Source organism: Neophocaena asiaeorientalis, unplaced genomic scaffold (genome assembly GCF_003031525.2).
Source record: "Neophocaena asiaeorientalis asiaeorientalis breed wild unplaced genomic scaffold, Neophocaena_asiaeorientalis_V1.1 scaffold683, whole genome shotgun sequence".
In the NCBI taxonomy this organism is placed as follows: Eukaryota; Metazoa; Chordata; class Mammalia; order Artiodactyla; family Phocoenidae; genus Neophocaena; species Neophocaena asiaeorientalis.
Genome location: NW_020173497.1, coordinates 210,807 through 224,018, shown reverse-complemented (window position 1 = coordinate 224,018; position 13,212 = coordinate 210,807). Strand labels below are relative to the sequence as shown.

At 40.3% G+C, this 13,212-nt stretch overlaps 1 protein-coding gene across 1 annotated transcript in view; it reads right to left on the bottom strand.

The window, feature by feature from the left end:
• Window positions 1-13,212, bottom strand: part of LOC112401351 (teneurin-3) — a 200,643-nt gene that overhangs the window by 44,944 nt on the left and 142,487 nt on the right. Inside the window, exons 15-18 of the mRNA XM_024747546.1 lie at window positions 12,469-12,736; window positions 10,991-11,134; window positions 6,759-7,008; window positions 6,030-6,050 (exon numbers count right to left, since the gene is read on the bottom strand). Coding sequence (XP_024603314.1) covers window positions 6,030-6,050; window positions 6,759-7,008; window positions 10,991-11,134; window positions 12,469-12,736 — 683 coding nt within the window. The remainder of the gene's footprint in view (window positions 1-6,029; window positions 6,051-6,758; window positions 7,009-10,990; window positions 11,135-12,468; window positions 12,737-13,212) is intronic.

Below are 13,212 nucleotides of genomic sequence, written 5' to 3'. Positions count from 1 at the left end.
GTGGGCTTCTCACTGTTGCGGCCTCTCCCGTTGCGGAGCGCAGGCTCCAGACACGCAGGCTCAGCGGCCATGGCTCACGGGCCCAGCCGCTCCGCGGCATGTGGGATCTTCCCGGACCGGGGCACGAACCCGTGTCCCCTGCATCAGCAGGTGGACTCTCAACCACTGCGCCACCAGGGAAGCCCCCCTAGCTATTCTTAGTATTGGCTTGTATCCTGTCTCCTCTTACATTGCTACGTCTTTTTGCCTTGTAACTCTAGCCAGTGTAGAAGTGTCATAATTACTGTTAACTAAACTATAACTTGACTTCTGAAAATGTAAAGAAGAAAAAAAATTCTCTAAATTTGGATACGTTCTAATTTGTTTCCTTGGTCCTGCTGTTATACTGTAACATCGAAACTACTAAAACGACGCAGATCCTTCTTAAAACATCCAGTTTGAATTGTTTCTAGAGCAATGATGATAAAGGTAAATGAAGAATGCATACTTTTTCATGATGTTCCTCATTCTGAGAAAGAACAACAGATTTCTGAGATGCTGCTTGAATAGCAGTGGCACTCTCTTCAGCTATAGGGCACGAGTTTTCTTGGTCCAAAAATAATGGACATTCGAGTCGTAAGCTTTGCCTTTATTGGCATAACTTTTATTCCAGTGGGACAGTAGTACGAGAAGGTCCAAAGTGGTGCTTTACATTTGCTATTTCCTGTCCTGAAGCACTCCTTCCTTGAGGACACAGAAATTTCTAAACCAAGCAGTATATGCCAGTGGCTTGAAAGATGTCCACCAAGTGAAGGCTCGAATCTCGCAGAGAACTCTACTGTCCAGAAGAACAAATGTGGAGGAGCGCGTGGCCCTGGAGAAGAGAATTTGCTCCTGGAAATACTCCCCACAGACTAGCAGGAAACGAGAGCTCCATCCGCTGCCGGCAGGGCAGCGTGCTATGGCAACCTAGAGCTGCTTCTTGGGTCCCAGCCTTCCCTAAATGAAAGAAGGGATCTGTACTGAAACACTAAAAGAAGAGACAAGTGAGTTTGGAAATTTGCAGTTGCCAGGCTGGTGGCAAGAAGCTCTGAGCCACGTGTGCGACGCGTCTGGGACTCAAGGACACCTGATCTAAGCACAGAGTTTTCTGATAGCGGTTCTTGTCCTTCTGCCTTCCTGAAAAGCCAAAGCCCTGGAGAGGCTGGGAAGGTGGTACAAACGGGTGATGAGCTTTTAGATCAGTAATACATCTGTGAACACGGGAGGCTATGATGACTGCAAACGGTCAGCCGCTGGCAGCTGGGGTGCAGGAAATGGGGGGAAATCTCTATTCAGCAGAAGTACAATAGCCTTCTTGTGTGACTGACTGGGAGTTTCATTTCAGAAAGGTTTATGATAACATTGAGATTGTGACTAATAGCAGCAAAATCAAAGAAACTGAGATCAAGAGAAGAGCCTTTACTATTACTGTGTCTTGATTCTTAACTCACCCTGAACTGCCTAGATCATCACATCTACCAAGCCGTTTTCTCTGCATCTTCTTCAGTTAGATACAGACCTGGTGGTAAATGCAGACTAGATTTGCTCATTTATTTTGTCATAATTCAACCTTCTTAGACTTGAGAAATATTTGCAAAGGACAAGCTATAGAATAGATATCATTAGCACTTTTAATCTTTTTAGCTGGAAACTGTACCACAGCCCTTGGAACACAGAGTGTCTGAAGAAGCATAAATTACATTTATGTATAAAATTTCTGGCTAATGAAAGACTGTTTATATTATTGCAAGCAGGGTTTCGGGATGTGATATTCTTGTGCCTGCTTAATTTTTAAATATTAAGTCAATGAGAAGCGCTGAATCAAATTTTTATAGTTTTGTATCTAAACTTTAACCGGTTCAATTTCACAGAACTGTGATTGACCCTTTCTTTGATCTTTTAATTGGCAATATAAAATTCACAAAGTTTAGTTTTAGACCTCCATGCTTAAATGCCCCTTGGCTGGTATTAGTTAATTAATTTAGTTTCCTTTATTTTGGAATTTTAAAGCATTGGAACAGGAGTGAGCTAAAATTTACTGCCTACAAAAAGGGTTTGTTAGCAAACTAACACTATAAACATGGTAAGAGGAAATGTTTAGCATATATAACAGAAACTTATTTTCTAAGCATTTCAGAAGCTCCCATTTATGTAAAAAGTTTAATATGTTGGGTAGTATTTATAACTATTCATTAAAGTATAGCTAGAGACTTTGATTTGATACAATATCCTGACAAGTACTTAATAAATTTGGTATGACAGAATATTTTGAATTTTAAAATATTAAGACTACTGTTTTTATATTTATTTTACTATTCAATATTTTTATTCATTCTTTCCCCCCATTAGTCCAATTAATGAGACTGCTGACAGGGCATGAAACACACGTAGAGGAGCAGAAGCGCGCATTTTCCTACTTTACTTAATCATTAACAACCGACTTCTCTGTCCATTTTCATAGATTTAGACATAGTTTTCTTTTTCCTCCTATCGCCTACTCCTAAGCCTTTCATGACGTTTATGCTAGCCAGGAAAGTGGGGATAAGGAGAAATCCAGGTGGACCCTATCATCTGGCAAAAGGAAGATGATAGAGGTAGGTAAATAGGAAGAAGCACCTGAAAAGAATTTTAATTTTTAAGCTAAATGAAGAAGCTCCGATGAGCTGAAATATCGTCATTTTGTTTAGGTCAATTTTGATAAATTAGTTACTAAGTGAAGGGAATCCCTATTTTTGTCAATGATTTTGTCCTCTGTTTGATGACTTGAACTCAAAAGCCTTGATTATTTTCTACATCTTCCTCTTTTTCATCACCCATACACAGTGTGTCCATTCTCTGCCTTCCTTTATTTTATTGGCTGATCGCCTTCATGACTTGCCAGACTATTTCAGGTAGCATCTCGTGGTTTCACGTAACAGTCTTCTAACTGATCTTCAAGTCATCCTGGACACTGATACCAGATTCACCTAAAAGGCCACTTTGAGATGCCGCTATCTTGTTCAAGACCAGACCATGGTTCCCTACTGTCTCTGTTACCCTGTAGGACAGGAGAGGAACTCCTTAGAGCTACCAAGGCCCTGAGCTCTCTGACCCTAACCTGCCTTTCTACCTGTGTTTCTCATTATTACCAATATGGTAATTTTGGCATTATCAAAATTATAATTTTGAAGTGGATCGGGCTCCTCTTAGAACATGTCCCGCTCGTCTCTTTTGAGCAAGTAAGTTGACTTGCTCTATATTCTTTTGTTACCGAGTCCAAGCTCACTCTGCTCGCCGCATGACAGCCTAATAAATCGGAGACGCTGTGTTGCGGCAGGGGATACCACTTTATTCGGAAAGCCGGCAGACCGAGAAGGTGGCAGACTACAGTCCCAAAATAACCATCTTATCGGGCTTTGGATGCCAGTTTCTTTTATAGCACAGTGAGGGGAGGAGATAAGGAAGTAAAGTAAAAAGGCCACAAGTTTTGGAAATATCCCCTGGAATGGCCAGCCTGGGGGAGGGGATGTGCTAATTTCTTCTTCCTTGCAGCCATCCGCAGGTGGGCAGGGTCCGGATGTTCCCCTGAACAAAGACACTTTGGTTTAACATTCAGGCAGAGCTGCAGGGTTCCCCGGGGCAGGCCATTGTGTAGAGACAGTATCCTTTCAGTGAACAAAAGCATCGGGAAGCGAGGGTTAAAGTAAAAGAAACAGACCCAACAGGTAGTCAGATTGGGCTCCTCCCTGCTTCACTTTATTCATGACTGCCCTCCTTCCTCCTGGTTGTTTTGTGTAAGCAGACTTCACCTTAGAGCAACGGCCAATATCCACCTTCCGGGAAACCTCCGACCCACGCTCCCATTTCCCAGGAATCCCTTCCTGCACAGTTACTCTCGCAGGACAGGCCATGGATGTGATGAAGCGTCAAAGAACGACACTGATGATATGATTCAGTCCATTACATGCACATCTTGTTTCCCCTACTAGATTGGGAGTTCTGAGAGCGTGGACTTTGTCTCACACTACAATTTGTCCAAGAGCCTAGCACATGGTAAGTGATCAGTTAACACTGACTTAATAAAGACGAAATCAAGTTAAACCCCAAACCAGTTTATTTTACATGCATGGCGCATAAAGGAAATGCAAGCACCCACACGTAGCAGGATAGCGTACAGGGGAGATAATGTACAGAGGAGACTCATGACAGACGGGTTACAATGAGTATCACTGCCGAACAGCACGAGTCAGTACATAATGAGTTCATTTTATAAAGTACTGGTGATAAAAAAGGTAGCTCTAACCTCACAGATTTTTCCCCAGAGAGATGACAGTTCTAGGTAATTTGTCAAATGGTTGTGAAATAAACCTAGCTTTTTGCACACCCAGGGCATTAGCCCATAGAAACCTGGCCGTTTGGACAGATGAAAACTGGCTGTGTGGTATAGTGCAAAGAACACACTTTTTAGAGGCATTCAAATCTCTGCTCCCCGTTTCTTAGTTATGTATCTTGGGGAAGACACACAACCTCCTTGAGCCTCTGTCAGTTCCTGTTATGTGGGTTGGAAGGGCTGTTATGTGGGTCTGCAGCACCGTGTATCTGGCACCGTGCCTGGCGTGGAATAGGCCGGCTTGTTAAAAGGTGGCTGCTCTGATGGGCTTTCTGTATTGCCTCCAGTGTTTTCGCACTTAGTTGGTGCACACACCAGGTTGTCTTCTTTTCTCCACAGTTACTAAGAAGGCAAGGCCAGAAAAAGTTTGATATTCTGCTGTGGTTTCTAAAAGCAGAGCTTTGCAGGCTCAGAAGTCTGGAGAAATTCCGTGTTAGTTTTTGCATGCGGCTGGGCTATTAGCTGGTAGCATAAGATCAGTAGGGGAGCTTAGGAAAAGGTCTTAGGACCAGGCCTGGTCGTACCGATATGCGACAGCTACACATCTTTCAGCAGAACGTTTTTAATTTCTAGTAGTCAATCTCTACACCAGAGTTTAACTGAGTCATGTGGATTTATTCATCTCAAGGACTTCACATAAATTATCACTAATTCTTCTATCTAATATCATTTTATTAGTTATTTTAATGGCCAAACTACATTTAGCATATCCAATATGTCTTGCTTTTTTGGCTAGCTTTACTTGCAAACGTATTTTTTTCTCCCCCCCCCTTTTTTTTTTGCTGTCCTGAGGAAAGTTTTTCAGTCAAAAGTGTCCATATATTATACAAGCTTGCCCCGTACCTTCTCAGCTAAGCGTACAGAGCAAACAGAATCTGGAAAACTTCTGAACCTATGTATTTGCTTCGACTATAACCATTCTTAGCCTCGAGGAAAGTCTTTTCTTCCATAATAATGTCAGTGGAGACACTACTTCTTAAAACTCAAATCTAGTAATTCTCTCAACTTAGGAAAACATAAATGGGTTTTAAACACACAGTTTTAACTACAGCAGCAATGAATTTACCAGGAAGTCAATAAAGCTTAACCTTCAGGGCCCCTTCACTTGTATGGGTTCCTTCCAAGACCAATGAGGGCCCTGGCAGCGTAGTCAGGAGATCTCACGTTTTTAAAAATTTGCCAAAGTAAACTATTTTTAGATTCTTTTTCTTAAACAGAACCCCCCAAATTGAATAAGCTTTGGGCCCAATAAAGCAGAATCTGCCCTGGCTATTGGTCAAACTCAACTCTCCGTAAACTCTCCCAGCTGTGCTTCAAATGTTCTGTTCTATATGGCTCAGTCAGTAACTGAAATTTACAGATTTTTTTGTTGTTGTTACATGGAGATGTTCATTATACTCATTTTTTTGTGACAGAATTTACTTTGTCAGCCAACTTGAAAATATAAACTGCACAAAAGGAGTTGCAAGATGTTGTATAATAGTGGTTCATTTGAGTAGTTTTCATTCCTTAGATGCTCTGTGATACTGAGTTTCCTCTCTCATGATTAAATGTTCTTAGAAAACAATGTCAGATAGTCACATTGAAAAGTAAAAAGGACATTCAAAAATATACAATAACTTTTAAGCAAGATGCTTACCTATGTCTAAAATCTTTATTTCTTGGTGGAAGCAGACAAAAAAAGGCGGAGAAAAAAGCATAGTTAGAAAAGGTTTCTATATCATGAGTTGAATACTGAGATTTTAATTATTTTATGGAAAATTGCTAACTTAAGCAGAAATAACACTGGAAATGAATTTTGTAGGTCAAGGCTCATCAAATAACTCACAGAATAGGATGATTTTGATAACCACACTTAAATGAACAATGCAAAAACAGCCATTTGTTACTTTAACTATTGGCATTATGGTTGATGGGTCAACCCAACTTGAAGATCCAATATTCTAGCTGAAAGTTATAGGCTTAGTTGGTTTGCTATTATGTCCCAATACTGTAGGAAAATATTTTACACCTTAATTTCAACCCATGTGAAACAAAAGAGTGACAACCTATATCATAAGGTTATTCCAAAGATAACTGAAGGGGTTTAAAAATCATAGTTCTAGCTTATTGGAGTACAGAGAATTCACTGGAATCAGTGAGACGTTTTATACACTGGGTGACTTCATACTCTTTTATGCATTTATGGCACAATATATACGTGTTGGGCTTTTCTTACCTTTAACCAAGAATTTAACTGCTTCCTAAGGAGAACTGTAAACACTGGAAAGGTACGTTTAAATAAATGAATCAGTACGTTAGATTCAACATTTTTTAAATAAAGGCATGTGTAGCTCTGATCAAAGTCCCGAGCTACGCAGAGACATACCTCAGTTCCAAGACGCTCGTCACGTTCCCGGAAGGGAACATCCGCCGCACGTAGTTGAAGTCCCCCACGTACAGGCTGCCGTCGATCCCACAGGCTAACGCCACTGGGGCCAAGAGTTTATTCCCGTCAGCTGGACCATTGCAGCTCGGGCACGAGATGCTGCGCCTCCGGCCGTTGCCCATGATGCTGCTGACGACAGGAGGCTGTTGGGAGATAAACTGGTTTTCTCCGTTTCCCTTGTACAGTATACCTAGAAGAGAGAAAACGCATTTTTCTTAAGATGAAAGGAGCAGAGATGAAAAGCAAACATGTTCACTCTAGAAACCACAATTCTCTGCCTTTTCGATCTGGACTGAAAACTGTCAGCTGAAGTTCTTTCGGAAAGAGCTCCATTCAGTTACCTAGTGTAAGACATTATGTGGCAAGATACATAGGATACGTCAAAAAATGCCGTCCGTTAGGGATTTAAAGAATGTCTGGTGGAAGAAACAAAGGACTAACGAGAAAACTTAAAAACCCAAATTCTCAACATCAGTGATTCTCAAACTTGGCTACACATTGGAACTGACAGGGGAGCTGTAAAAACTACCGATGCTGGGAACTCACCCTGAGGGATGCTGATTTAATTGATTTGGGGTGCAGCCTCGGCACTGAGATTTTTTAAAACTCTCCAGATGCTCTTAACATGCAACCGAGTCTGAGAAGCATCTCTACACAATGTTCTTTAGGGAACTGCAAGCTTGCCTAATTGTTAAATGATGTCGAAAACATTCTATATTAGTCCAACTAATAAAAATGGGCACCGTAAATATGAATTTCTTCTTTATGAGTTTATCACTGATTTTTAAAAGGTTAAATACACTTTCTAGGAAACAGAGGTAGGAAATATATATCAAACCTCCAACATACTACTGTACTGCTGAAGAGTGTCCTTCTCGCTCACGCTTCAGCCTGCCTTGAGAATGCATGTGCATGCAACGATTCGAGATCTCAGACGGGACAAAACTGGGAAGGGCAGTTATAATGTCAAGTGAATTCTGCTTTTAGACATGAAAGTGCCAGTAAGTTTAAGAAGACAAAATACCAGTCTGCTCTACTTTGGTCTGCAATGAGAATCTGAGAGAAAATTCCAAATAAATATTTTCATAGTTAGAAACTGGATTTGAGTGGAGATTCTAACTTTATTCATTTACCAGTTTTATACATAGATCACTGGTTCCATTTTGCTCTGATGTAACTGGATGGTCAGCTGTTATTGTTCCACACACATTCAAGATCCTTCTCAATGTGTTATTCTCTGTAAACACCTGTTGTTTATACTTTTTAACAGATGTACTGTTAGAAGAATCAATCCCATGAAAGTACAAACAGGAAACTTGAGAAAGTGTTTTTTCCTCCCACTTTGGGATAATTTTAAAGTGAAGAAGAAAGCAGAATAATTATGCTCCTCTCATAGCTCAGCACATTTTAGGTGAATTCTGGGATTTCTTTTTTAATGCTTTGCTATTTGGGTGATGTAATAATCATAGCCAATCTACACAAAGAAATCAGGACTGATAAAACAGGTTCATTCGAATTCAGGGAAAATCATCTACATAGGCTGGATCATAACAGCAGATGAAAGGCATTTTGCCTTGAATATTCAAAGAATACATTAATGAGCCCTAAGGTCTCTCTTTCTGTGATTACGTTATTTGACAATTATAGGACTATAATCTCCTAGAAGAGCCAGTTCTGTAATTTTCATCAGGACAGTCCCACAAAGTCGGCCTACTGCTCTACTGCATCTGACTTATTCCTTCATTTCTTAGAGCAATCGGTCTTTCGTGATTCTCCTCTATTATGACAGAACAGAAAGATGAACATGAGAATATTTATTTCCACGTTCCAGGGTGCCTGCACAAACACCTGCCACTGTCTACATTTTTGTCTTTTCTTCCTTAATATATTTCCATAGCTCATCCACCTTGTCATGATTACAAATCACTTTGTTTACTCAATTAGACACACGTCACTTTGAAAAGCCACTACTTGTCAAACTGCTCTTGGATAAAATCTGAAATCACAATCAGTTCTCTGTGAATCAGGTTAGCTTGCATTTTAAAATAATATCTATTTTATAATTTATAACCATTTTTTTGGAGGACGGAATTTGGCGTGGCCCAGTTTTTACATCTGACCTGATATCTTAATAAAAATTAAGGGCTTCCCTGGTGGCGCAGTGGTTGAGAGTCTGCCTGCCAATGCGAGGGGACACGGGTTCGAGCCCTGGTCTGGGAAGATCCCACATGCCGCAGAGCAACTAGGCCCGTGAGCCACAACTACCGAGCCTGCGCGTCTGGAGCCTGTGCTCCGCAACAAGAGAGGCCGTGACAGTGAGAGGCCCGCGCACCGCGATGAAGAGTGGACCCCGCTCGCCGCAACTAGAGAAAGACCACGCACAGAAACGAAGACCCAACACAGCCAAAAAAAAAAAAAAAATTAACTATACACTATTCTCTGGCAGACTGTATGTATTTTTACTATATATATCCACACGCAAAATATCTATGCGTTTCTTAATCCTCCCGAATATGACACTGAGTGTTCAGTATCAGGTACGGGCTTTCCTCAAGTTCTTTGCTTGTACTCTTCTTACTGGTTCATAATCTCTTGGGTGAAATCCTGTGGCGAACTGGTTATGAACTTTACCCCGTGTTCTCATCATAACTAAAATGCATGTGGAGAGGTTTTTCCTCCCATTCTGTCGGTAAAGAACTGGAGGAATATAGCAGTATGTCAAACCATGTGAAATATAATTGTAGAGAATTTAATCGAGAGCCGCTACTAGCACGGCAGGCACATGGCTTTGCATTTTGAAAGACGTGGTTAAACCTCGTGTGACTGATGTAGCAGGCTTCAGACAGTGCTGATGACCAGAGAGGGCACAGAGAGCATCCTCTGGGGTTGGGACGCCCCACGTCTCCAAAACATGTGCTGCACGTGGCACTAGTTTTCGGCTCTGCTCCCAACCTTCTGAGGTGCAAAGTGAACTAAAACCTGATGTCCAGGACACAGCCGGAAAGGAAGGAGAGCTTAGCACCGCTGTAAACTAGGAAAGGTGCAAAGGGTCATTCTGTTTTGTCTTTCTCTTACTACTGATTCGCTCCGTACGATTCTCTTCTGGAGGTGAGGCACCAGCATTTTCAAGCACTGGCCTGGAAACTGTTTTAGATTTAGCACGTTTGGGAAGTTTAAAATGTATCCTCTCCAACTCTGACAAACTTTTTTTTTTTTTTTTTTACAAAAAGAATCAATATCAAAGCAACATTAGTCTGAAAAAGCGGCCATTAATCATAGTTAAATATTTAGTTGTATTGCATGCTTAATTCGGCATTCTGAACCTCGGAAACCTCTGCTAAGAGAAAAGCTAGATTGTTTCGACAAGACTGAACTCTTCTTCTCTGGCTATTCGTAAGAGAAGGGCAGACAGTTACTAGCACGGGATATGGTTCAGGATAGGAGGTGAGAGCAAGTTATCTTAGGATTCTGTCTTTCTAGCAAAGCACCTATACACTATCTGAGATGTAGCCAGCATGTGGGTAAAATGTTAGAAACACGGCGAAGACAACAGAATTTGTTTAATGTAAATAATATTCTTTGTGAGATGAAGCGGGTCACATTTTGCAAATAATTTATCTCTTTTGGTTTGTGAGATCTGACATGTTTTTTCACAGCAGATTTACTTATAAGGTCTATAACACAATACTTTTGATTCTTGCTTTTTTTTCTAGATTACTTGCAAAGTCAGATGACAGCATATGTAACCCAGTTTGAGTGCGAGAAGTTTTTTCCCTCAAATACAGTCTAAGAAGAACTGAAAAATAATCTAGATACTGAGAACAGACTAATTATTTAAGGATTAAGATCTACTAGAAATATTTTGGTTAAGTGACTTGGCATTTTATTTTTTCTTTACTTCAAAAATCCCCCTCCCTTCATTTTTCGTAAACCTCCCTAAAGCGCTCTGGATCAACTCGCTGACTTCCCGGGAAAACTATGTTGGTGACGAGCATATGAACAATGAACATTGTGGCGTGTATTATGTAGTTCCCACTTTAGGCTTTTATAGTCTTTGAAAATACACTTCTCTCCCCCTACTAATTCTGATCCTACAGCATGCATGGGATAAAATATTGCTGCAGTTTAATCAATTTGAAGGTGAGTAATATTATCTGTGAACAAGATCTTACCATTCTGAACGTCCAATACGTGATGTTTGTTTAATGTCCAACCGCCCATGTTGGAAGCATCTAATTCGTAGCCTTGCAATATGGCAGTCCTTTTCTCCCACAAAGTCAGGTCCAAACACGACTCATATTCATATCCAACCGACACTAGAATCAAAACAAATCACAGTTCATCTTCCCAACCACAGGCAGAAATGGGATTTATTTTATTATTCTGATAAAACTGCTTTTTTCACTGATGTGCTCTGAGACTCTATTTCCACTTATTTGTGAGAAGAGTCTATTTTTATATGAGAAGATTTGATCACATAAAAGGTGTTTTTCTAAAAAAATGATCTCCAAATATTATGTCTGTACTGACTTAATAGAAAACCAGTATTTTTTCCCACTTTTCACAAGGGCTTCACAGCACAAAACGAAGTTCAGATCAGGTAACTGGGCGAATCATGAGATCCGACAACTCAGCCCTGAATGCTGATCAGATGATAACAACTAAAAGTAAGGTTTGCTATCTGCATAAGTAGTGATGTTTAGTTTCCAAGAGTATTAAGTTATGGAGAATATTTATAGTAAGTAAGGTTCAACATAGCAAAAAGATAGCCAGGTTATGACACCATATTCATATGTTATCAGGAACGGGCAATAAAACTAGCGGTAAATTAACACGAACAAATTACAGATGGAAAACTTCAGAGTTCACAATGAAACGCGGGTTTTAAAATTTAGAACAAAGTGAAGGGAGAAGTGGCAACTATCTGACTGATCTGAACTAATTCCAGTCCAAATTATATATTAATTTCAGAATAAAATGTCTACTGTATTTTCAGGTAACAGCTAAGAGAACAAAACACATGTTTTCCTTTAGTTTTTGATGTTCTGAGCCTGAGCTTGGAGCTACACTATGCATACCTCAACAGGTCAAACCTTGATTGCATTGTCCAGTCATGCAGTGAAACAACTCGTTTGATGTTTTAAGAATACCATTCCGCTGAATTGACTGTTTCTTCCAGTCAGAAGAGCTGGAATAATTTTTGGACACAAATGTTGTCTGATGTCACATTAAAATATCATTATGAGTTGAAACTACACTAGCTGTTAGATACTGAAAATATTAAAAAAAAAAGGAGAAGGAAAGCTAACGAAATAAAATGATAAAGGAAAGAAAGAAACGAAAAAAGGAAGGGGCACAGTAAGAAAAAAACATGAAAGAAAGGATATGGCAGCCTGAAATCTCATTCAGAACATTCTTCTAAGATATAATTTCAGCCAGAAAAATGGATGCTTTCTCCTCTTCATCACATGGAGTATATTCCTCTTCCCCAAGGTAGGTCTAAACAAACCAGCCTATCACTTTCCTAGGCAACCTTACTGTCTTCCTCTCTGCTTACCCATGGATTTTCACACGTTACAATGCATTTTATGTTAGTTCTGACTTCAAGACAATGTTTTCGGTTCAGAATATATATTTACAAGGGACTTACCAACAGCTTCAGATAGACCATAGACCTTTTGATTATAAGCATCTGTTTTATCCCATATAAAAGTATAGGCCAAGTTCGGTGAGGCAGGAAACCACTTTTGAAAGAGTCTTCCTACTACAGCTACCATCAGATGAACCTTCATTAAATTAAATGGGATAACGGACTGGGTCATGGTGATCTTAAGTACTGACTTATATCCGGCAGCTCTGGAACTCAGGTAGGAGAGTTTCAAGTCTGTTCCTGGAATTGTGGTTTCTTCATGGAGTACCTAGGGTTGGAGAAAGCAAACGGTGATCATGTACGACTATTAGGTAAAATGCATTGAAAGGAACGGCGCCAAGCAACTAAAATAAGACACTAAAGAGTCACTAATCATAAACACGCATTTGAGATGTTATCTTATTCAATAATTAAAAATAACTCCTCTGCCAGCCCAATTTTTCTTCTCCTAAAAGCTTCTTGTTATTTATTCTGAGTTAATCACAGCTCAGGTGCTACCCCTCATACAGGAAATACTGTGACTGTTCCAGCAGGCTGACATGCAATGACTCGTTACTTTATGGTCACTGTGGATTCTCACTAACCCATCTGTCACACCTATGGCCCTGAAGAATTAGAGCAGACATTTGTAAGACGGTTAGCTCAGCACCGCGATGTGGTCCAGGCCAAAGATCTGGCCCACGCCAGCTGGCTCATTGAAGGATTAAACCTACTCCTAAAGGCAGGAATGATAGCAAAACAGAC